Source organism: Poecilia mexicana, unplaced genomic scaffold, assembly GCF_051168715.1.
Source record: "Poecilia mexicana isolate PSO_F unplaced genomic scaffold, ASM5116871v1 scaffold_13, whole genome shotgun sequence".
In the NCBI taxonomy this organism is placed as follows: domain Eukaryota; kingdom Metazoa; phylum Chordata; class Actinopteri; order Cyprinodontiformes; family Poeciliidae; genus Poecilia; species Poecilia mexicana.
The window spans coordinates 12,576,771-12,601,066 of NW_028263382.1; the positions used below are offsets into that span (position 1 = coordinate 12,576,771).

The 24,296-nt window shown below is 38.6% G+C and overlaps 1 protein-coding gene across 1 annotated transcript; it reads left to right on the forward strand.

The window, feature by feature from the left end:
* The first annotated feature begins 876 nt into the window (after positions 1-876).
* LOC106912126 (alpha-2-macroglobulin-like) lies at positions 877-23,664 on the forward strand. The gene is made up of 36 exons (XM_088011693.1): positions 877-1,039; positions 1,180-1,360; positions 1,561-1,717; positions 1,831-1,883; positions 2,533-2,553; positions 2,790-2,955; positions 3,030-3,114; positions 3,230-3,347; positions 4,905-5,022; positions 5,131-5,240; positions 5,325-5,489; positions 6,158-6,376; positions 12,830-12,893; positions 12,971-13,116; positions 13,611-13,760; positions 13,907-13,981; positions 14,137-14,230; positions 14,381-14,498; positions 16,496-16,721; positions 17,169-17,295; positions 17,450-17,571; positions 17,711-17,762; positions 17,876-17,959; positions 18,324-18,500; positions 19,491-19,566; positions 19,686-19,842; positions 20,040-20,114; positions 20,697-20,859; positions 20,940-21,127; positions 21,402-21,614; positions 22,050-22,168; positions 22,455-22,545; positions 22,649-22,717; positions 22,810-22,915; positions 22,994-23,032; positions 23,189-23,664. The coding sequence occupies exons 1-36, from the start codon at positions 960-962 to the stop codon at positions 23,191-23,193; spliced, it is 4,209 nt and encodes a 1,402-aa protein (XP_087867819.1). The 5' UTR covers positions 877-959; the 3' UTR covers positions 23,194-23,664.
* The last annotated feature ends 632 nt before the right edge of the window (positions 23,665-24,296 follow it).

The window sequence follows — 24,296 nt, forward strand, 5'->3', positions numbered from 1 at the left end:
AACTCAGGAGGAGCGAGGGAAATATTAGCAGAATAGCCTTTCAGAGTTAGCCGTAAGCATTGCTAATTTTCATATAAACAAGTATCTCCGATTGTTTTTTTTTTTCTTTCAACATTGAACTATAAAATGAAATCACAATATAACTTTTAATACATAACAGCAAAATATTAGCTTGTGGCTAATCGATAGCTAACGAAGAAAATTATAGCACAGAACTCACCGGAGATTCGCATCAAAAAACAAATAAATGTAATATCAAAAACAAAGTTCTCCCGGGTCCGGTTATACAGGAATCGAAAAATCAACCATAGATGAAAACTAGTTCTTGAAATGACCACAAAACGTTTCTTCCAGTTTCTTCTTCTGGTTATTCTAGTCCGTATTCTGCAGCATATCAATGTAGTTATAGACTACTTGAAACTATTTACTGCCACCTATAGACAATGTAGTGTATTACAAGCTATAATTCATATTTGTTAAATTAACATGGGTTACATTTGTTTTTTTAACAGCATTCAGCCAGTTTGTTGCTTCCCAACTTAACTACACAGCTAACTTTGGAGGTTCATCCATCTTTTCCATTTCAGTATTTATTTAAATGTTTTACGAACTTAATTTTTGATTCAGTTTCCTGAAAAATATTGTTTTCTCCTGCAATGCAAGAGTAAAAGACATTACAACATTAACTCTGTAAATCTTCATATTTCGCTGGTGAAACTCATAAAATCCTAATGAGAAGGTAACCGCGCTGCGAGGGTAAAATGATGTTGAAATCGTGTTATCTCATGTTTAGTTTGGGGATCAAGGTACGTATCTTTGTAAACAGTATACAATTGTAAATGATTTATTTTCTGTAACTCAAACACATGATGATTGGGAGGTTTGTACTGTGTGAGTGAAGGTGGGATGCAGTCCTTGTTATTTGCAGCTCTTTACTCAGAGGATCCCACCAGTCAGTCATGGGTCGTTCTAGGAACCAGATGTCGACATGGACACTGTGCGTGTTCTTATGCATGATTGGAGCTAACATGGCCAATCCGTAAGTTTACAAAATGTCTGGAAGTACTGTATTTACCAGAATTTGTTTTTCAATGTATGGAGTGAATTCAGGTCTGTGGATTTGTCCCATGAGAGTTCAGACCAGTCAGATAACAGCTGTCTGTGTGAATCTGTCTGTAGATATTACATGGTGACCATTCCTGCTGTCCTTGAAGCTGGAGCTCAGACCAAATTCTGTGCCAGTCTCCTTGAGCCCAATGGGACTCTGACCATGACCGTCACTTTGAAGTCAGGAGAAAAAAATACGACTCTTTACGAGAAGACGTCTAGTGAGGAGTTTCATGAATGCATTCAGTTCCAGGTCGACTTTTAAGATGGTTTTTAATCTTCTTGACTTTAAAGAAATAGTTTTGAATGCAGTTTTACAGATGTGAACTTTATTAGCCCATAAAAACTGCAGAAATATATCCATGGTTCATGGTTTCACACAAGTTGTTTTTTTTTTGGTTTGGTTTTGTTTGTTTGTTATATTATGTTATATTGTTTGTTGATTTATTTTAGGTTCCTTTAGTAAAAAATAAAGAGGTTCAGAAATTGGAGGTGCAGGTACGAGGAAACACATTTTACTCAGAAGAAGTCAGGAAAGTCCTAATCAAAGCCTACCAACCCATGACCTTCATCCAAACAGACAAACCGATCTACCTCCCTGGACAGACAGGTAATGGGGAACTCCTCTAAAATAAAAACTCTGTTAGATGGATTTGCTTTTTGATTTTGTTATAAATGAGACATTCAGTTGCTAATAGGTGAAATCTTCATGTACTCTCTCAGTACGTTTTAGAGTGGTCACAATGGACACAAAGTTTAGACCAGCCAGCCAACTGGTGAGTTCTCCTTTTTATTTTTAAACTGATATCATTGGGGCTGAATACTTTGTAAATATATCATTTATACTGATATTTGGAGCAGAACACAAGATTGACCATGAAAAATCATTACTAAATAGAGTGCATATTATCTTTCACCAAAACAAATCAAATCTATTGTGCAAACAATGCCTGTAAAGCAAATTTGTTTATACTTTAACATTTTGTTGCTGATGCTGTGACAACTCAAATCTTGTAAGCTTAAAAAGTTGAAGCGCAATGAAACTTAGATTGTCGCTAAATCAATTAGGCTTTTAAACCATTAGCTGGAATAACTTACTTTGATTGTGTTTGGTGGTGTTTTATAATTGTGATCAAATTAGGAAATATTTAATAGAATTTCCATCTCTCTATATGATTCACTTAATATGATTTAATATTTCTGATGCATACTGAACCTGTGGATCTTGTGAAGAGATTTAAGGTGGCATCATCATAAACATCTTGTTAAAGTGAATTAAATTATTATCACAAACTATTCATATCAATCCAGCAAATTTTACTTTAGAAACCTGTAGAAAATCTGTTGTTTTTTTCTAAAACACCATTATTTTAATGACCCCTAAAATCTATCAAAATATTACATTTTTCCTTTTTTATCCAACAGTATACCATCATCAAACTTGAGGTAAGAAATCTAAATTGTCTTAAACTCATAGTCTAGTTTTTATATTTAATGGAAGATCACAAGATTATACTTTAAGATTATACTCAATGAATGAAGGCAGCACTTCATTCAGTGAGCAGTGAAAGTGAGCCATTGGTTTCCATAAATGGAAATATTAATTTTGTTCCAATTGCATATGATTTTAAACTTATTAAACATATGGCCCAGTTTTATTTTTTATTTATTTTCTTCAACAGGATCCCAACAACAACAGGATTGGACAATGGCTCAATGAAACATCCAACAGCAAAATACTGCAGCTCTCCTACCCCCTAAACTCTGAGGCCCAGGAAGGATCCTACAAAATCATTGTCTCAGCAGGAGAAAATAAAATACAGCACAACTTTAATGTGGAGAAGTATGGTAAGATTTCTAGTCAATCCCAGAGAGATCTGTCCATTTTGGATTAGATGTAAATGTCTTGTGTTTTTCTCTAGTTCTGCCCAAATTTGATGTAACAATAAATTTAAAGGAAGAAGTTAGTGTTGGGCAGGAAGGAATTGAAGCTAAAGTGTGTGGAAAGTAAGTAAGCATTGATCCCTGACTAATGTTCTTTAGAGACCGTAAATCTTTAATAAAAAACAATATGAAATGGTTCTTTTGTGGATGACTTTTTAATCTGTTCTAATTTAACTAGGTACACATATGGACAGCCTGTGCCAGGAAGTGTTACTGTGAAAATGTGCCAACCTTTTCATAACTACATTTCCAAGAGTCAGAAGAGAGAAACTCCTTGTCACATTCAGACACAGAAGGTATGGCTGATGATAGGTTTTTGTTCATGTTAATCAAACTTAGAACTGAAGTCCTGTTAGGTCAAAATTTATTTTCGAATGCCTCACAGACAGTAATGACAATTACTAAAATTAAAAAGAGAATTACAAGTGATTCTTGAGAATAGGGACAAAATGGGTTTTAATTTTCCCATTTTTTTTCTTATTTCTCAACCTTATGTATGCAAATATGACAAATAATGTTTAGAAAATATGAAGATGCTAAGGTACAGGCTCCCAGTTGCGAATTTTTAAAAAAAAAATTACATTTTTAATCAACCTGACCCAGAACTTTGTCATCACCATCTAACAAAAATAAATATAAAATGATTTTTAAAATATCCCATTAGTGATATTTTTACTCATTTTACAGACAAATGCTTCTCAAGAAATAAAATAAATATTATTTAAAATAAAAAACAAAAAGTCCATTTGATGGAGTTGACACAGAACTGTTGACACAGAACTGAAGGTGGTGACAAACTAGTGAGTAAAATGAAAAACTTGGTACATGTGAAGTAATGCAATTCATGTAAAATACATTAAAATGAATTAATTGCACAATTAAGTGAGATTTGACAACAATTTCACTGAAAGAGTCAGAAAAACTCTGATGGAGTTGACATCTGACAGAGTTGACGAAATGCCAAACTACCTCAATTTATATCATGTTATTCTGAAGGAGGCCATATTGTAGCTCGTCAGGTCCAAGAAATCTTTACAGTTTACCAAAATTAAGCTTTTATTTCACAAAATTTCATCAAAGTTTTGTAAATTGTCAGTTATGGAGTTGACACATCATGGTTGTGACAAGTAACTTAGGAATAAAACAGAAGAAAAAACTAAAGAATAACTTAAGCTAACCGGAGCTAACTAGCCCTCCAAGCAAAGGAAGAGAAAAGACAACGTCATGGGGTCCTCAGAAGTTCTGGTGCCCCCCAATAATGCCTGATTTTTTTTTTACATTCTTTTCATTTCTGACGGTGTTGACAAAAACTAAGGACAAATTTCAATGGAGTTGGAAAATATCTAAAAATTATTTTTAATTCAATTTATCGATACTTTTATAATTATTTATATGACTACTTATACTTAATTGTCATAATATATAATTTTAGTATTTCTTTAATTGTTTTAAACTATAAGAATGTGTTGAGTTCTGCTCCTGGACAAGGGCTTTTACAGGCATCATCCACCGACTACAATGTTTAAAATAAAAAAAATATTCACTAAAAAAAAAAAGAAAAATATACATTGTTGTGCTCACATGACCCAGGTTAGTTTTGTCAGATATTTGAAAAAAATATATTTTGTGTATATTTTATTCAAATTTCATGCTCAAGAATCACTGACAACCGTGTTTTTCTTTATCCTGGTTTTCTACAAAGAACCTGCAGGTTTTTTCCTTGTGGCTTATTTCTGTTTCTACCATTTGCTGGTTTTTAAAAATCATGAGGAAAAAGTCATTTCTCCTGATAAATGTTCATATAATCAAGTCATGTTCTAAAATATATGATGAAGTTTTCTTTTTTCTTATAGGCAGACAAAACAGGATGTAATACATTTGAATTCCAAATGTCAATTTTCACCAGAGGCGATCAAATAGATTTACAAGATAAACTTGATGTCACTGCCACAGTGGAAGAGGAAGGAACAGGTAAGTCTTGTTTGTACAGTGCCTTTATTCTCATTGAAGAGTTTGAATTCGTGTTGATATTATTATGCAAGGCATGACTGTTATTACATGGTAGCTTTTCATATTTAGGTACATCACTCTCACAAGTGAAGCAAATACGGATCTCATATGTTATTGGAAAACTGTCTTTTGTTGATGTTCCAAATGTTTATGATCAAGACTCAGTGGTGGAGGGAAAGGTAAGAGTAACACTGTGATTTATTTGATTTTCTGCATCAAATATAAAGCAAAGCTTAAGTGACACAATATTGTACTTTCAACAGGTCAAAGCTGTTCACTACAATGACACACCCATGTCACACCAGTCTTTGTACCTGTTTAGAAGTACTTGGTCTACACTCGTTCATCAGGAACTCAGAACTGACATCCATGGTTTTGCCTCATTCTCTCTCAGAACTTATGCATTGAAAGGAGATATTTTTCTTCATGTAAGTAAATCACAGCTGTATGCTTAACTCAGTGTGTCATATGTTGACATATTTAAATAAATGGACCAAAAGGCTCCATTCTGTGTAGCCTGGTAAAAACCAACCCGTTTGCACTACATTTTGATTCATACAGAGGGTCCAGGCTCTCGGCTGTTGAGAAACCATTGCTTCCTGGAGGCAAGGCTTGTGTTGAGGTTTTAAACGTTACCCAATTGCTGAAGTTGCCCCATAATGTATGTAATGTGCCAATTCGATGCAAAGAACCTAACCGGAAATTGCCTACGGTGCAAACAATCATCTTCATTCGATCTGAACCAGGTGGCTGCTAATGTTAATTTAATATCTGGAAGTGTGGTCAAAACTGACTGAATGCTCAAATGTACAACTTCCTTCTCTTCCTCTGCTAAAACTACACTCAATTCTAAAACAGCACAGAAATTCAACAATATTGTTCACAACTACTACTTCTGTTTGGCCCGGTCACAAATCGACCGGAGACAATCCGAGTCAAGGAGAGAGTCAAAGAAGGAGCAATGTTTGTCGAGCGAAGCTGAATAGGAAGTCAATGGCCAGGCTACAGATTGTGTGAACTGAACAAAAGAAAATGACAATAAATGAAATCTTACTTAATCAGCTCTTTGTAATGTTTTTTTTTTTTCTTTTAACAGGTTAGCCCCTTACCATCACTATCCTACTCTACATATAAAGTTCCTCATATTCCGATAGCATCTCACACTATTAGTAAGTCTCAACCTTCATCTGTTACAACAACCAGCTCCCTGAATATAAAAAGCAAGACAATACTTCCCTGTGACAAAGAAACAGAGATCTTTATTGAGTACACTTTGGTGCAGGAATCTCCAGGCTCTGTGGATTTCATTTACCTGGTGAGTCATATCACAAAAACAAACACAGATTGTTACTGTTTTCAGAAGAAGAAATCACACATACAGAGTTGTATGCTTAGCGAGTGTTACGGCCCCCCCCCTTCGTGAGGAGGAGGGGAGTAAAACGACAACCATAAAAACTTGACAGAGTCCGAGTGAATGTTGTAAAAAGGGATTTATTGATAAAAATCCCAGAAGGCTCACACAAACTGTGGGGGAGAAAGGGGCGGTTAGGTGGTGCCAAATCAAAGAAAATAATAAAAACAGGGCCTAACTACCATCTGTGCTAAAGAAACAAAAGAAAACAAAAACCCTGCCTATCTAATCTAACAAAAGGTTTCCACCAAAACTTTACATGGGTGGCACCCACCTACTTACCTAGTGTGTCTAACAGAAAAAAACACCTACGTGATGAAATGTACAGGGTACCCCAAACTTACCTCACCCTCTAACTCCCACCACAAACCTTCATACAAAGAGCAACCAGTCATGCGTCAGGTAACAAAGCCAGTTCTCCCAGATCTCCCCAGCTGGGCTGCTTAAATAAGGCCTCCCTGGATGCCGATTGGCCCATGGTTGATGAGGATCAATCAGGGGAGATTGACACCAGCTTTCCCTAGTACCTGTGAAGAGACAAAGGGGGAGGGGAAAGAGAAACAGCCTGGCAGGCATGTAACACCCCCACCCTTATAAGTCCAAACATAAATGTTTGGAATACTCAAGGTAAAAGAAAACAAGGTCAAAAAGCACGTGACACAGCATCTGCCAATACATTCTCGGACCCCTTTTTATGGCAGATCTTCAAGTTGTACTCCTGAATGATCAAAGCCCACCGCATAAGTCTTTGATTTTGATTGTACATCCTGGAAAGAAAGATAAGTGGGTTATGGTCTGTGAAGACAGTGATTGGTTCCACACTCAAGCCAAGGTAAGCTTCAAAATGCTGTAATGCCAAAAGTAATGCAAGCGTTTCCTTCTCAATGGTAGAATATCTACCTTGATGAAGATCAAACTTCCTTGAGAAGTAGCTGACAGGATGCTCTATGCCGTCTTTATCATCCTGCAGAAGGACAGCTCCTACCCCAACAGCACTGGCATCTATGTCTAGTTTAAATGGCAGACTAAAATTTGGGGCGGAAAGAACAGGAGAACATGAGAGCAATCCTTTTAGATGTTCAAAAGCATGCTGACATTCATCAGACCAAGTAAAAGGTGTAGAAGGGCTGGTCAGAGTTGTTAAAGGAGCAGCTACCGTAGAAAAGTTTTTACAAAAGCGACGGTAGAATCCTGCCATCCCCAGGAATCGACGCAGCTCCCTCCTGCTTGAAGGAACAGGAAAGTCAGAAATTACTTTGACTTTCGCATCCACAGGACACACTTTTCCTCCACCAACCTGTTGGCCCAGATAGACAATGGTACCTTTACCAAACTCGCACTTTGACAGATTGAGCGTCAGTGAGGCAGCTGAAAGACGTTTGAAGACCTCAAGCAAAACAGAAAGATGGGTAGACCAATCATTTGAATATACCACAATGTCATCTAGATATACCCGGCAGTTTGGCACATCTCCCAGTACTTTATTTACAAGCCTTTGAAATGTAGCCGGTGCATTACATAGCCCGAAAGGCATCACTGTGTACTGAAGAAAACTGTCTGGTGTAACAAAAGCTGAGATATCAGAGGCCTGTTCGGTTAGAGGTACTTGCCAATACCCTTTCAGCATGTCAAGTTTAGTGACAAATTTTGCTGGTCCGATTTCATCAATACAGTCTTCAATGAGGGGTAGCGGTTGTGCATCAAGGACTGTGACAGCATTCACCTTACGAAGGTCTGTGCAGAACCTTGGGCTTCCATCAGCCTTCATGTCTAATAGACATGGAGAACTCCATGGGCTGCAACTCTGAATGGCGAGTCCATTTTTAACAAGGTACTCCACTTCCTTTTTCATGACCTCCCTCTTTGTGGGATTGACACGGTATGCTCTCTGCTTTATAGGTGCAGGATTGGAAAGAACAATGTCATGAGACACCACATTAGTCTTGGTAGGAACATCACCAAACAGACATTGGAAGTCTGATATGAGTTTTGTGATGTCCTCCACTTGGCCACCTGATAAATGTGACAAATAATCAGACAGGTTAGCCAGTATTTCACTATTACTAAGCCTTGCAACTTGTGGAGGATCTTTGCGTGTTACCATATCCTCCTCAGCTGACTTTGACACACAGGTTACAGGGGAAATGGCTTCAACCCGATTCTGGGTTGGTTGGTCGATCTCTCTTGAATGATACAGTTTTATCATATTGACATGACAAAGCCTGGTCTTGCGGCGGCGATCAGGAGTTTGAACAATGTAGTTTGTTTCACTAAGTTTCTTTTCTACCACATATGGTCCAGAGAACTTTGTTTCCAGAGAAGAGCCAGGGATAGGCAGCAAGATCAAAACCTTATCACCAGGGTTGAACTCACGAGTGACTGCTTTCCTGTCATAATGTTGCTTCATTTTGACCTGCTTGGAAGCCAAGGCATTCTGCGCAAGAGCGCAAGCTGCCTGAAGGCGCTCCCTCATCTTTGAAACATACTCTGGAATGCTCTTTACAGAGTGAGAGGGTGAGATTAGTTGGTCTTTAAGGACATTTAGAGGTCCCCTAACCTCATGTCCAAACACAAGTGCAGCAGGACTACAACCTAAAGTGTCCTGCACTGTTCCACGCATGGCAAACAGCAAAAATGGGATACCTTCGTCCCAGTCCTTCTCTGTATCCATGCAGTATTTCCTCAGCATTGCTTTTAATGTCTGATGAAACCTTTCAAGTGCACCTTGGCTTTCAGGATGGTAAGAGCTCGAGGTGACATGCTCTACACCCAACTGTTTTAGTGCCTGGGCAAAGGTTCTAGACTTAAAGTTTGTGCCTTGGTCTGTTTGGACAACTTTGGGAAGACCAAACACTGAGAAAAACTTTACCAGAGCTTTGGTAATCATGGGAGCTGTGATCCTCCGCAGGGGCACGGCTTCAGGAAACCTGGTGGAAGCACACATTATAGTCAAGATGAACTGGTTTCCACTTCTAGACTTTGGCAAAGGCCCCACACAATCTACAATCACCCTTCCAAATGGTTCACCCACAACTGGAATTGGGGACAAAGGAGCAGGAGGTATAACCTGGTTTGGCTTGCCTGCAACTTGGCAGACATGGCAAGTACGACAATAAAGTGAAACATCAGATTTGAGACCTGGCCAAAAGAAGTGGTTGAGAACTTTGTTATAAGTTTTATTTATACCCAGATGCCCCGACAGTGGGTGATCGTGTGCTAATGCTAGCACCTGCATGCGGTACCTTGTTGGCACAACCACCTGATAAATGGTACTCCAGTCTTCCAAGTTGTCACCAGCCCAGCGTCGCACCAGGAGACCATCATCAACCATATATGCCACCTTCTTCCCCTGGGCTTCCTCCTGGGTAAGAACAGAAGAATGACATTTCAACAGAGTCATGTCCTGTTTTTGAGCAGCAATGAATTCCTCCCTGGAAGCTGGTAATTCCATCATCTCTGGACCTGGACGAGGAAATGCATTTTTAGATTTGTTGAGTTCAGTCTCTGATCCAGCTGATTGAGTCTGCTCTGTAGCAAGAAAAGAGTCAGACAAATCAAGACTGTATTTCTTTGACTGGGCCCGCGTAACCACACAAGCAGGGAAAACGTCAGGCATTGGTTCAAAGACCACACTTGTGTCAGGTGTGTCCAACACCTCAGGCACAGGTAATACTTTTCCACCTGCCAAGTCATTCCCTAGAATAAGATCAATCCCCTTTATGGGCAAGGTGGGAAGAACAGCAACCCTGCAAAAACCACTCACAAGAGATGAGTTAAGGTGGATATTATGCAGTGGTGCAGATACAAAAGTCATTCCAATACCTTGAACCACCACTTTGGAGTGACAAGATGACATGACAGGCAAAGACAAAATACCCTCCCGAATGATTGTCTGGGAACCACCTGTGTCCCTCAGGATTTTGACTTGTCGGCCATCCTTTGGATCCCCTGTTAAAGAAACAAGACCCTGGGTAACAAAAGGTATGAAACAGGGATCTAGTTCATTCTCATTTTTAGCAGTTTGGTTGCTGGAGTGCGACACATTTTTAAGCAACCCAACACCTTTTGTCTGTGTTGCCAAAGCCTTGCTCTTTAATGAAAGGCAGTCAGCAATAACATGGCCTTTTTTATGACAGTAAAAGCACTCCCTTACCTCACGTGGAGAAAGAAATTGCTGCTTAGCCTTAGCTTCTGACTGAGTGGGGTCAGGTTTTTGTTGACGGATGTTCAAAACTTTATCTGCACGAGGTACAGACACAAATACATTCTTGTGGGTCAACATAAACTCATCAGCGACAATGGCTGCTTTAGACAAAGAGGCCACCTTTTGCTCATTCAAGAAAACCACCAGTCTCTCAGGCAATGTATGCTTGAAGTCTTCCAACAGAATCAGTTGGCGAAGGGATTCAAAGTCACCTTTAACCTCACTTGCAGCACACCATTTATCAAAAAGTAGTCCCTTCTCACGTGCAAACTCCACATAGGTCTGGCCACTAGACCTCTTATGGTTCCTGAATTTTTGCCTGTAAGCTTCAGGTACAAGTTCATAAGCACGTAAGATTGACTTTTTCAGTACCTCATACTTCATGCCCTCCTCTGTTGACAGTGATGAAACAACCTCCTGTGCTTTACCTATGAGCTTGCACTGCAATAGAACAGCCCACATCTCCTTTGGCCACTCCAGTGCCACAGCAATCCTCTCAAATGCATTGAAGTAAGAGTCCACTTCTGACTCCCTAAACACAGGCACCAAAGCAATATTCTTGCTGACATCAAACTTGTTTTTGTCTGACACCACCTGTGGAGAATCAGGGTACACAGATGAACGAGGAGGCGAGTTGCCACGTGAAAGCCTCATAGCTTCTACCTCAAGCTGTTTCAGCTTAATCTCTTTTTCAGCTTCAATTTCCAACTTGCGCATTTCAAGTTTGAAATCAAACTCAGCTTTTCTTACCAACTCCCTCTCCTGTGCCTCCAGCTGTAGGCGAGCCAGCCGAACCTTGAGTCTGACATTACCACTGGAGCCACTGAGCTCTGGTGACACTGGATCGAACCGTGGTAGAGTCGCAGGGGGCGCCTGTGGCTCTGCCAACCCCCTTGGTGGCGTTGCCATGACAGCAACTCCTTCATCTTTTGAAGGAGGGAGTCCTAAATCAACAGAAGGAACTTCACAAACATCTACATCCATTTTACTTGGGTCCACCAGGACTTTAATCTCAACCAGTTTTTGAACAACAATGTTTTTAATTTCAGCTTTTGAAAAGTGTTTTTTCACTGAAATGTCAAAATGCTCAGCCAGACCTAACAAGTCGTCCTTACGACACAGTTCCAGCTGTTCATGGCTAGGAGCCTGTACAAAGTCCTCTAAGCTGAAGCTCATTTCTAAACAGACACAAGGATCTCTCAAATTATTATGGATGTCTACAGCTCAGGGAAAATGGTGATCCCGGACAAGCCCCCACTTATGTTACGGCCCCCCCCTTCGTGAGGAGGAGGGGAGTAACACGACAACCATAAAAACTTGACAGAGTCCGAGTGAATGTTGTAAAAAGGGATTTATTGATAACAAAAATCCCAGAAGGCTCACACAAACTGTGGGGGAGAAAGGGGCGGTTAGGTGGTGCCAAATCAAAGAAAATAATAAAAACAGGGCCTAACTACCATCTGTGCTAAAGAAACAAAAGAAAACAAAAACCCTGCCTATCTAATCTAACAAAAAGTTTCCACCAAAACTTTACATGGGTGGCACCCACCTACTTACCTAGTGTGTCTAACAGAAAAAAACACCTACGTGATGAAATGTACAGGGTACCCCAAACTTACCTCACCCTCTAACTCCCACCACAAACCTTCATACAAAGAGCAACCAGTCATGCGTCAGGTAACAAAGCCAGTTCTCCCAGATCTCCCCAGCTGGGCTGCTTAAATAAGGCCTCCCTGGATGCCGATTGGCCCATGGTTGATGAGGATCAATCAGGGGAGATTGACACCAGCTTTCCCTAGTACCTGTGAAGAGACAAAGGGGGAGGGGAAAGAGAAACAGCCTGGCAGGCATGTAACAGCGAGTAAGCCGATGTTTAGAAATTAGCCAGTAGAGAAATTGTGCTTAAACCAGCCATTAGAAGTGATTAACTAAAAATGACCTGTATAATGTGTCACAGTACAAATATGTTAATGGAAAATAAAACATTAATATTCTAGATTATTGATCAGATCTGAATTTAAAACACACCCACAAAAGAAACTAAAATGGTGAAAGAAATTGAATTACAACATATTGGGCACAAGGAATGTTTATATGATCTACAATCAGTTAGTGAGGAAATACAGTAATTTTCTTTTTCTATGACTTCACAGATGTTATCCAGAGGAGATATTGCCAGTCAAGGACAAATACTGGTTGAGCTGGAAAATAAATCAGGTGAATAAATAGAATATCAACATTACCAAGTTTTAGATTTGTACATTCAAGAAATAACATTTGGACTGTTTTTTCAGTGAATGAAGGTGAGGTGTCCTTTAAGCTCAACATGTCTCCAGACTTGGCTCCAGAAGTCCAGATTATGGTTTACGCTGTCCTACCCAGCAAGAACGTGATCAGTCAAAGTACTGACTTCTACACTGAGAAATGCTTTAACCATAAGGTAAGTATGGATTTAGATGAATCTGTGAAATGACTCACAGATTTATGACGATACCAAAGATGTCTGATGGAGAACTCTCTTGGTGATCCGTTTAGTTTGGCTTGAACAAGTCACCATATGTTTCGCCGAAGTAGCAATAATGTGAATTTAATTATAAATAACAAATTTATAAACAACAAGCTTAAATGTATTTATGTATGTATATATGTGCATGAGTATATGTAGGAGAGTGTGTATATGTATGTATGTGTGTCTTTTTATTATCTTGATGATGAAACTTCTTAGTCATGTCAAACTATTTATGTCATCATGTTTTCTTCTATTTGTTTCAAATATTTGCATAAGAGAGGGAGCACATAAGGAGAGACTGGAGAGAGAGAGTTATCAAATACAATAAGAACAAATGACTGTGATGACTTTTAGTATCTTCCAATTAATTAAAAATAAAATATCTTAATTAAAAACACAACAGCCATTGTTCTGCTCTTTCTCAGGTCTCTCTGGAGTTTTCTTCATCATCAGCTGTTCCAGGAGAGGAGACCAACCTGCAGCTGACGGCTCAGCCTGACTCTCTATGCGGTGTCAGTGCCATCGATCAGAGTGTCCTCATCAAAGAGCCTGGAAAGACTCTGGATGCAGAAAAGGTAACTCCTAAATATTAGGAGGCTTTTCTTCCATCTTTCAGATGAACATGTTGAAAGGGAATGCTTTAAATTTATTTTTCCATATTGAAACTGCTCAGCGAACATCTGTTTCTAGATTATTACTTTGAAACGTGTTTCTTTTTCAGATATTTCGTTTGCTGCCTGTCAGAAAAGTGTCAAAAATACCATCTGACATTGTGGAATCTACGGATTGTTTACCCGTGAGTCCAAAGAGAAAATATTCTTCTTTGGGAACTTTTATGTTCTAATAAGGAACTATTGATGTGCATATTGCTGTCCCTGTGTTGCTTAAAAATGAACAGCCCATTTTACATGAAAGCTTTGTTAACTCACCTTTTTATGCTGTGTGTGGCAGGATATGAAGAAAGTGGGACTGAAGATGGCAACAAACCTGTTTACTAAATTTTTATGTTCTAAAATGTTGTCTACTAAGTCAGTTTTGCAATATGGTATGCATGCATGGCAACTTTGTTGTTTGTTAAGAGTGACATGACAGATATTAGGAAAAAGTAATTCTGTCATTATTGCATCCTCGTCTTGTTTAATCTCCTCTTTCTTTTCTGTCTTTGTTCTGGTTTTCATTCAATGAACCTTGCAAGTACCATCAAACTTTAAAAATAAAGATGATGAAGGTGAAACTGAAGACATCTTAGAACCCACAAAGACAGTTCGCACCTTTTTTCCTGAATCTTGGATATGGGATTTGGTAGAAACTGGGTAAGCAAGGCGGATCATTAAGTCCTGAAAACAAAAATTTATTTAGCTACTTTTACTCTATTATTTATTTTTTATGTATTTATTTAATCTATGTGCACTTTTAGGCTCTGAACAAAATTATTTGCTGTTATCAGTATGTCTTTTTCTCAGACATGATCAATAAATCATATTTCAGAAATTAAATTTGTAAACAAAAATGTGACGGGGTTCTCATATGACTTGGACAAACAGAAATATGACTGCCCAAGGCCAGATTTCACTTTGGTGAAATTTATTTAGCTCTTCAAGTGGACAAAGATGGCAGGTGCAAAAATATATACAAGGACGTCCAGATAGGTCAAAACAAAACAGACAGCAGTACCTTCAAGGAAAGAGTCCATCACCTTCACTGTGACATGGCAGGAGTCTAGCCACAGACTGCCTCCCTGTGGCGCAGAGCCCTGATTTTAAAGCCACAGGCTCCGCCCACAGAAAGACCAACCATGCAAACAAAACAATTACTTCTAATCCAAATAAACTCTTAAAGGGTACAAAATAATAATAATAATAATAATAATTATAATAATAATAAGAAGAAGAAGAAGAAGAAGAAAACAAACTTGTAATCAAGAATATAATAATCAATTTAATTGAGAACACTCGGTATGTTCCGATGACGTCACTACGTCATCACCTGACTCCTGGCGCCACACCCGGAAAAAACCCTGCTTGAAAACAAAACCAGTAACACGTTTGGAAGTGAAAACAGGTTAGGATGGATGCTAACTGAGGCAGGAACACCGCGTGTGCACCCACGATGAACCACGTCAGTTTAAGCTGGAACAGAAGCAGTTGTGTAGTTTTATTTATGTGTGTGCTCATGTTGACATGGACTCATAAGTCCCAGCTGGTGACGGCTCCTCCGTCACAAAAAATCTGCCATGTTTGAATTCTGCTCTGCATTTCTATTCTGACATGATAATAATATAGACGTGGCACTTTGAGAATCCCACATCTGACTTTTGTTCACTGTTGAAGAAGATTTTAGGTTACAATATATTTTTTTGTAAAATCTCTGGCTCTATCTTCTTCTCACGGATCCCAGGGCCGAAGTGAAGCCACACAGAAAACAACAATGAGTGTAGACGTCAGAGAATTTCAGAGTTCAATCCAATAGAAGACAATGTATGAAATTACAACAGAAACTGCAGAACAACAGAGACATACATTCATTTACTTGAGACAAATGGGAAGGAAGGAAGGAAGGAAGGAAGGAAGGAAGGGAGGGAGGGAGGGAGGGAGGGAGGAAGGAAGGAAGGAAGGAAGGAAGGAAGGAAGGAAGGAAGGAAGGAAGGAAGGAAGGAAGGAAGGAAGAGACGAAATGATTTCTTTGGAGAATTGCAAGAGCAAAATCTAATTTGTTATTCCTGTGTAGAAAGTTTTATAGTAAAGGTGTATTCTTGTCTTTTAATTTATTCAAATAAGGTGTATCTTTGCTCATCCAACCAGGAGCTGTCTGTCACCCTCTTTAAAGTTATAAACTCCCTTCAATTTGTTTCCAAGATCAAAGGCCATTTGTCCCCTTTTTTTAAACAAAGTGAGAGCAGAACTTCTCCTGAACTCCTGCTGTTTTAAGGCTCATCACAGATCAGTTTAAAAGCTGGAGCTTCTCCTGATTGTTTTCCCACACAGAAAAAGGGCAGTTCAAATAGATCTTAGCAAACCATCTGCTGTAACTACAGGTAACATAAAGGTCAATAGGGCAGAATATGTTATTAATCTGAAAACTATAATTAGGCTATTTCAATCAAGACATGTTAAGTTTTAAAACTAGCATATTTTAAATTTATTTTCCTAACATCACCCAGATTTATAATTACTAAATCACACATTGTAGTTTCATCATTTAACAAAGCTGTGAAATAGTTACTTACTCAACAATGTGTTTTTGTTTTTCACATCCTTAGTCTATTAAATTGTGTTTCATGAATTGACAGATTGTGTATCTGTTGATCTAGATCTTCTGGAACCAAGAATGTGTCCTTCACTGTCCCAGACACCATCACCACCTGGGAGACGGAGACTTTCTGTTTGTCCCCTCAAGGTTTTGGTTTGGCTCCTCGTCAGAAGCTCACTGTCTTCCAGCCTTTCTTCCTGGAGCTCACCCTGCCCTACTCCATCATCCGGGGGGAGAATTTTGAGCTGAAGGCAACCGTCTTCAACTACCTGACTAAATGCATCATGGTAATTTCCCTTAAGTCAAAACAAATGGAAGAAAATTATTGAATAATGCTTCCTCTACAACTGTGAAAAGACAAAAAATAAACAGGAAGAAGAGAAATAAAAAATAAATTAATAAATACTGATGAATAATAAATAAATAAAAATACATTGTCATAAATTTAAATAATGCAAAAGCTTCCTTTGTTTGATGAACAGGTAAGTTGCATCACTTTATCATGTCTAAAATCAATTGGCTTAATCATTTAAATAATTTTACGTACATTACTGAAATATTTGAAGCACTTATGAAATTACTCTAAAAGTTATGGGTTTTCAAACTGTGTAAAATGTATCTGGATTATAATAAGACATTTACAGTATGAATCAGTATGAGTCAGTTTTAAAACATGTTAAACTCTTATTGTCTGGTTGTAGAAAAAATGTAAACAATATATTTCTCTTGAATAGGTTAGAGTGACCGCCGCCCCCTCCTCAGATTACAGCCTCACCCCCCTCTCTGGGAACCAGTACACATCCTGTCTCTGTGCCAACGACCAGAAGACCCTCAGCTGGACCATGAATCCCACCGCCTTAGGTGAGGATCACATTACTGACTTGTGACTGGCTGAAAGAACTGATCACAATTCAAACATAGGATATTAATTTTCTCCCATGCTCCTCCAACTTCATTTTGTTATCCTTTAGAAGTTACAGCAGCTGAACATTTGATCTCTAATGATGTTTTTCAGGAGTTGTGAACGTGACTGTGACTGCTGAGGCTGTTCCTTCCCACATTTCTTGTGGCAATGAGATTGTGAACGTTCCTGAAAGAGGACGTGTTGACGTTGTCACACGTTCTCTCATCGTTAAGGTTGGTGGCATTAAACAAGACAACCACTAAATGACATTGGAACAGTTTTTGGCATTTTACCAGATTTGAAAATAATTTCAGTAAATACAACTAAAACTGGAACTCATCTTGAAGTTTTCCTCATGTCTCTGTCACTCAGGCTGAAGGAATTGAAATATCAAAGACTTACAACTGGCTGGTGTTTCCCAAAGGTCAGTGTGTCTTTCTGTTTGTTTTTCTATTTTTTTTCTCTATTTATGACTCGTGGCGTGTTTGTTTTCACTTCTATCTAGGTTATTTAATATAGTTGTTTCTGTCTGCACAGATAAAGCTTTGACAGAAGAAACAGAGATACGCCTCCCTGACAATGTGATCGAGGGATCGGCCAGTGTGACGGTGTCGGTGCTGGGTAAACTTAGTTTAGAAAATTGTTTTCCAGAATATTTCTTAAAAACTTCTGAGTTTATTTTACAATATATTTTTTGTATGATGTTAAGCTAATATGTAGAAATAAGTAGGATTAATAGTGTCTCCAACTGTGGCTCATCCAAACTGAACCGGTTTGTCCCAAGCAGAAAAAACTCACTTACATGTAGATTACTGTCAGTGTAAAGTGATAGAAATCTAAAGCATAAGGTTTTTCATGAGACTGGTGAGCTAATTTAACGAATGCTGTCATTTCTTATAGTCAGGTCAGTGTTATGTTTAAATGAGTGTGGATTTCTGTACAGGTGGTCAGTATTATCTTTAAATGAGTGTGGATTTCTATACAGGTGACATTATAGGCCGCGCTCTGAAGAACATTGATGACCTGCTGCGGATGCCCTATGGATGTGGGGAGCAGAACATGGCTCTTCTGGCACCAAACATCTATATTCTAGAATATCTACAAAGTTCACAGCAGCTGACCGCAGCCATTAAGGAAAAGGCTTCTAACTTCTTAACCAGTGGCAAGTCTAATAATGTAGCTCAGAGGTTCCCAAACTGTGGGGCGCGCCCCCTAGGGGGGTGGGGGCGCCGTGCCATTGCAGGGGGGGCGCGGGAAGCCGTTTGAATGAAAAAAAACAACAACAAACAAACAAAAAAAACCATGAATGCTGTATGCGCTGGGTTTTTACCTTAGAATGGCCACCTCTCTGTTATTCCTCTGTAAATTTGATACAGTAGGGACTTCCACACTTCCCATATCTGTGTCCTCTGTCACTTTTATCAGCAGTTAAAACTGTTTAATCCGTTTGTAACCTGTTTTTCCGAGCCGCCTTTAAACGCAACATGAGCGCTACGACGCGCTGGGTTTACACCTGTGCGGAAGTGAAGGAGACCTGCTACTGCTGTGCAGAGCTACGCAGGTGTGTTATAATCATGGCAGCAAAGCGCAAAGAACTTTTCACAGTTTTTCCCCCAAACTGACCGACTGAGTTGAGTAAAGGTGTTGGATGCAGGTAATGTTAGCTAAAGGATGACTAGCTAGCTAATATTAAGCTTAAGCTTAACAAGTAGCCTGTAGGCTACCGATGTTGTTGTCTATGTTCAGCTACATACATTAATTTTGCTCCCAAATAAGTCGAACCCCCCCCCCCAAGGGGCAGGGACAGAGAGAAGGACAGGGGGGCCCAGAAAATGTTTAGAAACCACTGGGGGGGCGCAGGAGAAAAAGTTTGAGAACCACTAATGTTGCTAGTGGAATCAAATATTTAGGATGCCCAAATTCATTCATCAGTTAATATTACAAGAGTGTCAGTTCCTGCATGGGTCCTCCGAGGGTTGGGGTCTAACCTACTCTGAAAATAAACCCAATTATGACCCCCTCAACAGCTCCATGAGAGCAAAGAGTCGATCTACATCTCTAGAATCAGAATGAAGCTACTTTGCTCCTTGTATGTCCAAGGTTTGGCTGGTAAACCTGATTTTGTACATCTCATCACATTTCTGTTCTTTAGGCTACCAGAGACAGCTGAACTACAAAGACATTGAAGGTGCTTATAGCACGTTTGGGACAGGACCTGGAATCACCTGGTGAGAACATCACTGACCCATCACCATGTTCTCTGTTACTTTTATTGTTTTTTATCTAGTTTCCTAATCGAGAATGTTTCTTTACTCTGTAAATGCTGACTTATCTTGTTCTTTATTAGGCTGACAGCTTTTGTCCTGAGATCTTTTTATAAAGCTCAATCTTTCGTCTACATCGACCCAACAAAGATTGACCAATCAAAGTCTTGGCTGGAACGAAAACAACGTCGCAGTGGCTGCTTTGAGCAGTCAGGACAACTCTTTCACAAAAGTATGAAGGTATGTCAGTTATTCCCAGGTGTTTTTGACACCATAAATAAACCTCCAACTTGAAGAGGTACAAGTTCTGCTTAAATAATAGTTGAATTTATTTTTAAAGTTTTTGCTGCAACAAAAACTTATTTCTTTACAGCTTCTTTCCCTGTATTTTGAACATCCACTAATATCATGCTTTTTGTGATGCTTCGTCTCCACAGGGAGGGGTGTCAGATGAAGTCACACTTAGTGCTTACATCACTGCTGCCTTTTTGGAAATGAAAATATCCACAAATGTAAGTCAATAAATCCTAAAAGAACCTAAATTTATTTGACTACTTTTAGTCTGTCATTTATAATATTACAATTAAAATCACTTATTTATGAAATTTATAATCTTTATTTATATCTTTATTTCTATCTATAACATGAAATTAGGCTAAGCTTTTTTTTATGTCTTTGGGTTTCTGAAGTTGTTTTGTAATGTCGAGAATTTTAAACAATAAATTATCAAAATTGCTCATTTTAAATGTATAAACTTAGACCTAACGGCAAAAAGCAAATGTTTGAATTCTTAACATAAAGCAATGCAGATTTGACAACACAGACTTGAGAAAATGTTTATTACAGTCATTCGAGACTTTAAAATTTTACTTGTAAATATACCTGCACTACAATCTAGCTTAAAATGTAACTAAAACAAAAAATACAAAAAAATCAACATTTCTTCCACTAGAGTGGAGTGAAGTACTGCAAGTGCTACAAACACCACATGTCACAGTGTAGGTTCTAGAAGATGAAGATTGTAGCTGTGCCTCCAAAAATAACTTGTTGCTTTAAACCTGAAAATATTTCTATGTTCTTGTATTCTGTTAAAGGACCTTGTTGTCAGGAAGAGTCTGTCCTGCCTCAGAGAGTCCATCAATACCTTCAGCAACACCTACACTACAGCTCTGCTGGCGTACGTCTTCACTCTGGCTGGAGACATGGAGACCAGAAATCACCTCCTGCAGCACCTCGACTCAGTCGCAATAAAACAAGGTGAGTTCTGGTGGGAATGATTCAGAGTTCATAACCATGACTTCATTAATGCTTCTTGTTTGTGGGTGACTGTTTATTAGGGAGCTCCATCCACTGGTCTCGGACAGCAGCAGAAACATCCGCCTCTCTGTCTGTGGAAATCAGCTCCTATGTGCTGCTGGCCAAACTCTCTTCCTCCCCCACTGCTGAAGACCTGGTTTACGCCTCAGGCATTGTTAGGTGGCTGACGACCCAACAGAACCAATATGGTGGCTTCTCCTCCACTCAGGTGTAACAATCAGAATTTATCTTGATGCAAAGGCCTTTTTTTACTTTGTGTGACAGAATTTGACATATTTTGCTGATGTATACAAGCATTTTACAGAATATTTAGAAGTATGTAATGCCTTGCTGAAACTGATAACTGAATGTTTTGACTCATTTTGGACATAACAGTACATGTTTTGCTTAGATTCTGTTACCAGACAAAAATTCACTGTATGTTTTTGTGTTTATTTCCTGTCATGGTTCTGGTGGGACATCTTGTACGTTGTGTGTTGTAGGACACGGTGGTGGCTCTTCAGGCTCTGTCTCTTTACTCCAGTCTGGTGTTCAGCCCTGAAGGTTCCAGCACAGTGACAGTTCAGACTCCCAGCGGTCAGCTGACGTTTGATGTGAACCCAGACAACAAACTGCTGTACCAGGAGAAGATGCTGCAGAATGTAACAGGAAAGTACAGCCTGGAAGTGACGGGGACTGCATGTGCCTCGGTGCAGGTCAGTGAACGCATCATGACAGACCAACACAAAGCAGCACATGACTGTGAAAGAGAACAATCTGACAAGTGGTGTGTGTTTGAATTCAACCTCCTGATTGAAACCACCTTCTTTCAGTTTTGCAAACCTAGACTTTGAGCATTTTACTCAAGTTTCTGTGGGACGTAGCTCAAGTCAAGTTGGACGGAGGCCATTTTCTCTATCTCACTTAAATTACATTGACGCTTGTGTTTGTATAAAAGATTTCAAGAGATGTGAACACTTCTGAAAAACACTTTGTATTCAATAGATTTAACTATTGGCTTTTGTCTGATTAGATTTTATTTTAAATGGTAAAAGACAGTCAACATTTTGCAAATATGACCTGAAGAAATGATTGTTTCTCTTGTTTTATTCTCTAAAGTAACCAACCTTTCTTGGCTACCTGCTCCTCAGATTTCTCTGCGGTACAACACCCCACCTCCTACTGACGCCTCCACTCTGAGTTTGGAGGTAAAACCACAATCTGACTCCTCTGGCAAAATGCCTAAAGTCACTCTGAGCCTCCTGTCCCAGTAAGTGATTAATGCACTTAAATAATATTATGAATACATTGGAATAAAAACAGTCTTTATTCAAAGGGGAAATCACAGTGTAACAGCAAAATAATATCTAAAAAAAAACACAGAAATAAGATTAACAATAATGATAATATAATGTTCAAGACTATAATTAAACAATTATGTGCATTTATTAGAAATAGGCATATATGGTTCATGATCTAAGGGATTTGCGACTGTAGAATTTTTTTGTGTAAATAGATAAATTAACTCGACCAGCATAATGATTGTTGTCTTCCAGGTACAATGGAAAAGATGCCAGTACTAACATGGTGATCCTGGATATCGCCTTTCTCTCAGGATTTATCCCTGACCCTCAGTCTTTGAAGAATGTGAGTTAAAGCAGTGACTTTAACCTAAACCTGGTGCTGATAGAATACCTGACCTGAGTTCACAGAGATAATAATAAGGCTGCTGAATGTTTTCTCCTCACAGCTTGAAGGAGCTCAGCTGGTGGATCGGGTTGAACACAAGGACGGCCATGTTGTGGTGTACTTACAGAAGGTGAGACCAGTCAGCAGCTCAGAACAAGACATGATGACAGATAATGTAGTCTTTACATTATCTGTAAATTTCTGTTTTGGTCTTGTTTTTAGCTTACAAAGGGTGTACCGGTGAACCACAGCCTGGTTCTCCTACAGCAGATCCCTGTGCAGAACCTCAAACCAGCAGTGATCGCCCTCTATGACTACTACCAGCCCAGTAAACACAGAACACACTTTGAGTCACACTGACCTCAGGTTATTACTTAACTTTCATCACTACCTTATTCTCTCCCAGGTGACCGGGCTGAGAGAGAGTATATTGCAGCTAATCAAGGTAAAAATATTACAACATCAAACCAAAATATATCGACAATCTTATTGAAGTAAGACTGTCAATATGCATAGTTGAAAATATTGTCAGTGTGTAAAAAATATTTGACTGCAATTGTTCTTAAATGTAACATGTAGGTTTTTTTTTCTTCTTTTCCAGCTTAAAGTGTGACGTGCCATCAGTCCTGAAGTTGTTTGCTGATTTTGTTCTTTAAAATGGAACTAAAATGTATTTTCATAGGGATACTTTTGCATGTAGTATCACTATCATTTTAATCACAGTAATCATGCTAAATGTTTTACAAATGATTGCATAATCTATTCATTTATTATCTTTTGCTTTTACATTAATATTGTAATTATGCATTGTTGGGAACAAAAAATTGCATCAATGTTTGGCTTACATTATTATTATTAAATGTGATTGTTATATATTCATGACAGATAATGAGTTTTGGTTAATGTCAGGTTGTCGTAAAAAATAAAATTTCTCTCTATGTTAATGTCAAGTTGTCATAACAAAGACATTTTGAATAATGTAATTATAATGCAATAAATGTTTTAAACTATAAGGGCTTACTGTACAACCCAGGTTGGTGTAAGATTTTTACAATGTATTAAACTTTACTAAAAGTACTGTTGTGTCATAGTATTAACATAAAAGTTTAAGATTAAATGTTATAAAATTGTATTGTTTTTTTAACAGCATTCAGCCAGTTTGTAGCTTCCCAACTTAATTTTTAACAGTTACCTGATGAGTCTCATCAGTAACATAATCCTTGAGTGTCTAGCAGCTGATTCCAAGCCTGGCAGCTAATTAGTGGTGTTGTATCTTTCTTTCATCCAGAGCACATCAATTGATGCTGCAGCAGCACTGCGTTATTTAATCATGAATATTTTCCAGACTGAGAATATTCTGGTCACTGGACACTCTGCCACCTTATTAAAATGACTTTACAATGTAGGAATTTTTGGAGCCGTAACTTTTTAAAACCATGATTCTTTACCTCGATGCGGGTAATCAGCTCCTGCTTGTTTCCTGAGGCGTTCAGAATCTTTGGCAGTTTTCTTGAGTTCATTTTGTTTAGGATTTTGCAACGTTTTGAAGGTTAATTTAAAGGGTTCTAATGAGTATTGGTGGCAATGTAATATTTTATGCAGATATTTTTTTTTCTTTTCCTTTTTCTGCTTGAGGACTGATCCTAAGCCTACAGCCATCAGTGACACCAGATTTTCTTCACACCATTTTTTATGAGTTTCGTGATACA

Excerpts from the sequence above, each read along its gene's own strand:
- LOC106912126 (XM_088011693.1), top strand. The coding sequence starts at position 960 with ATGGGTCGTTCTAGGAACCAGATGTCGACATGGACACTGTGCGTGTTC. Across the intron at positions 17,763-17,875 it reads CTGGCTGGTGTTTCCCAAAG|ATAAAGCTTTGACAGAAGAA; the intron begins GTCAGTGTGTCT and ends CTGTCTGCACAG. Across the intron at positions 22,169-22,454 it reads ACTCTGAGCCTCCTGTCCCA|GTACAATGGAAAAGATGCCA; the intron begins GTAAGTGATTAA and ends GTTGTCTTCCAG.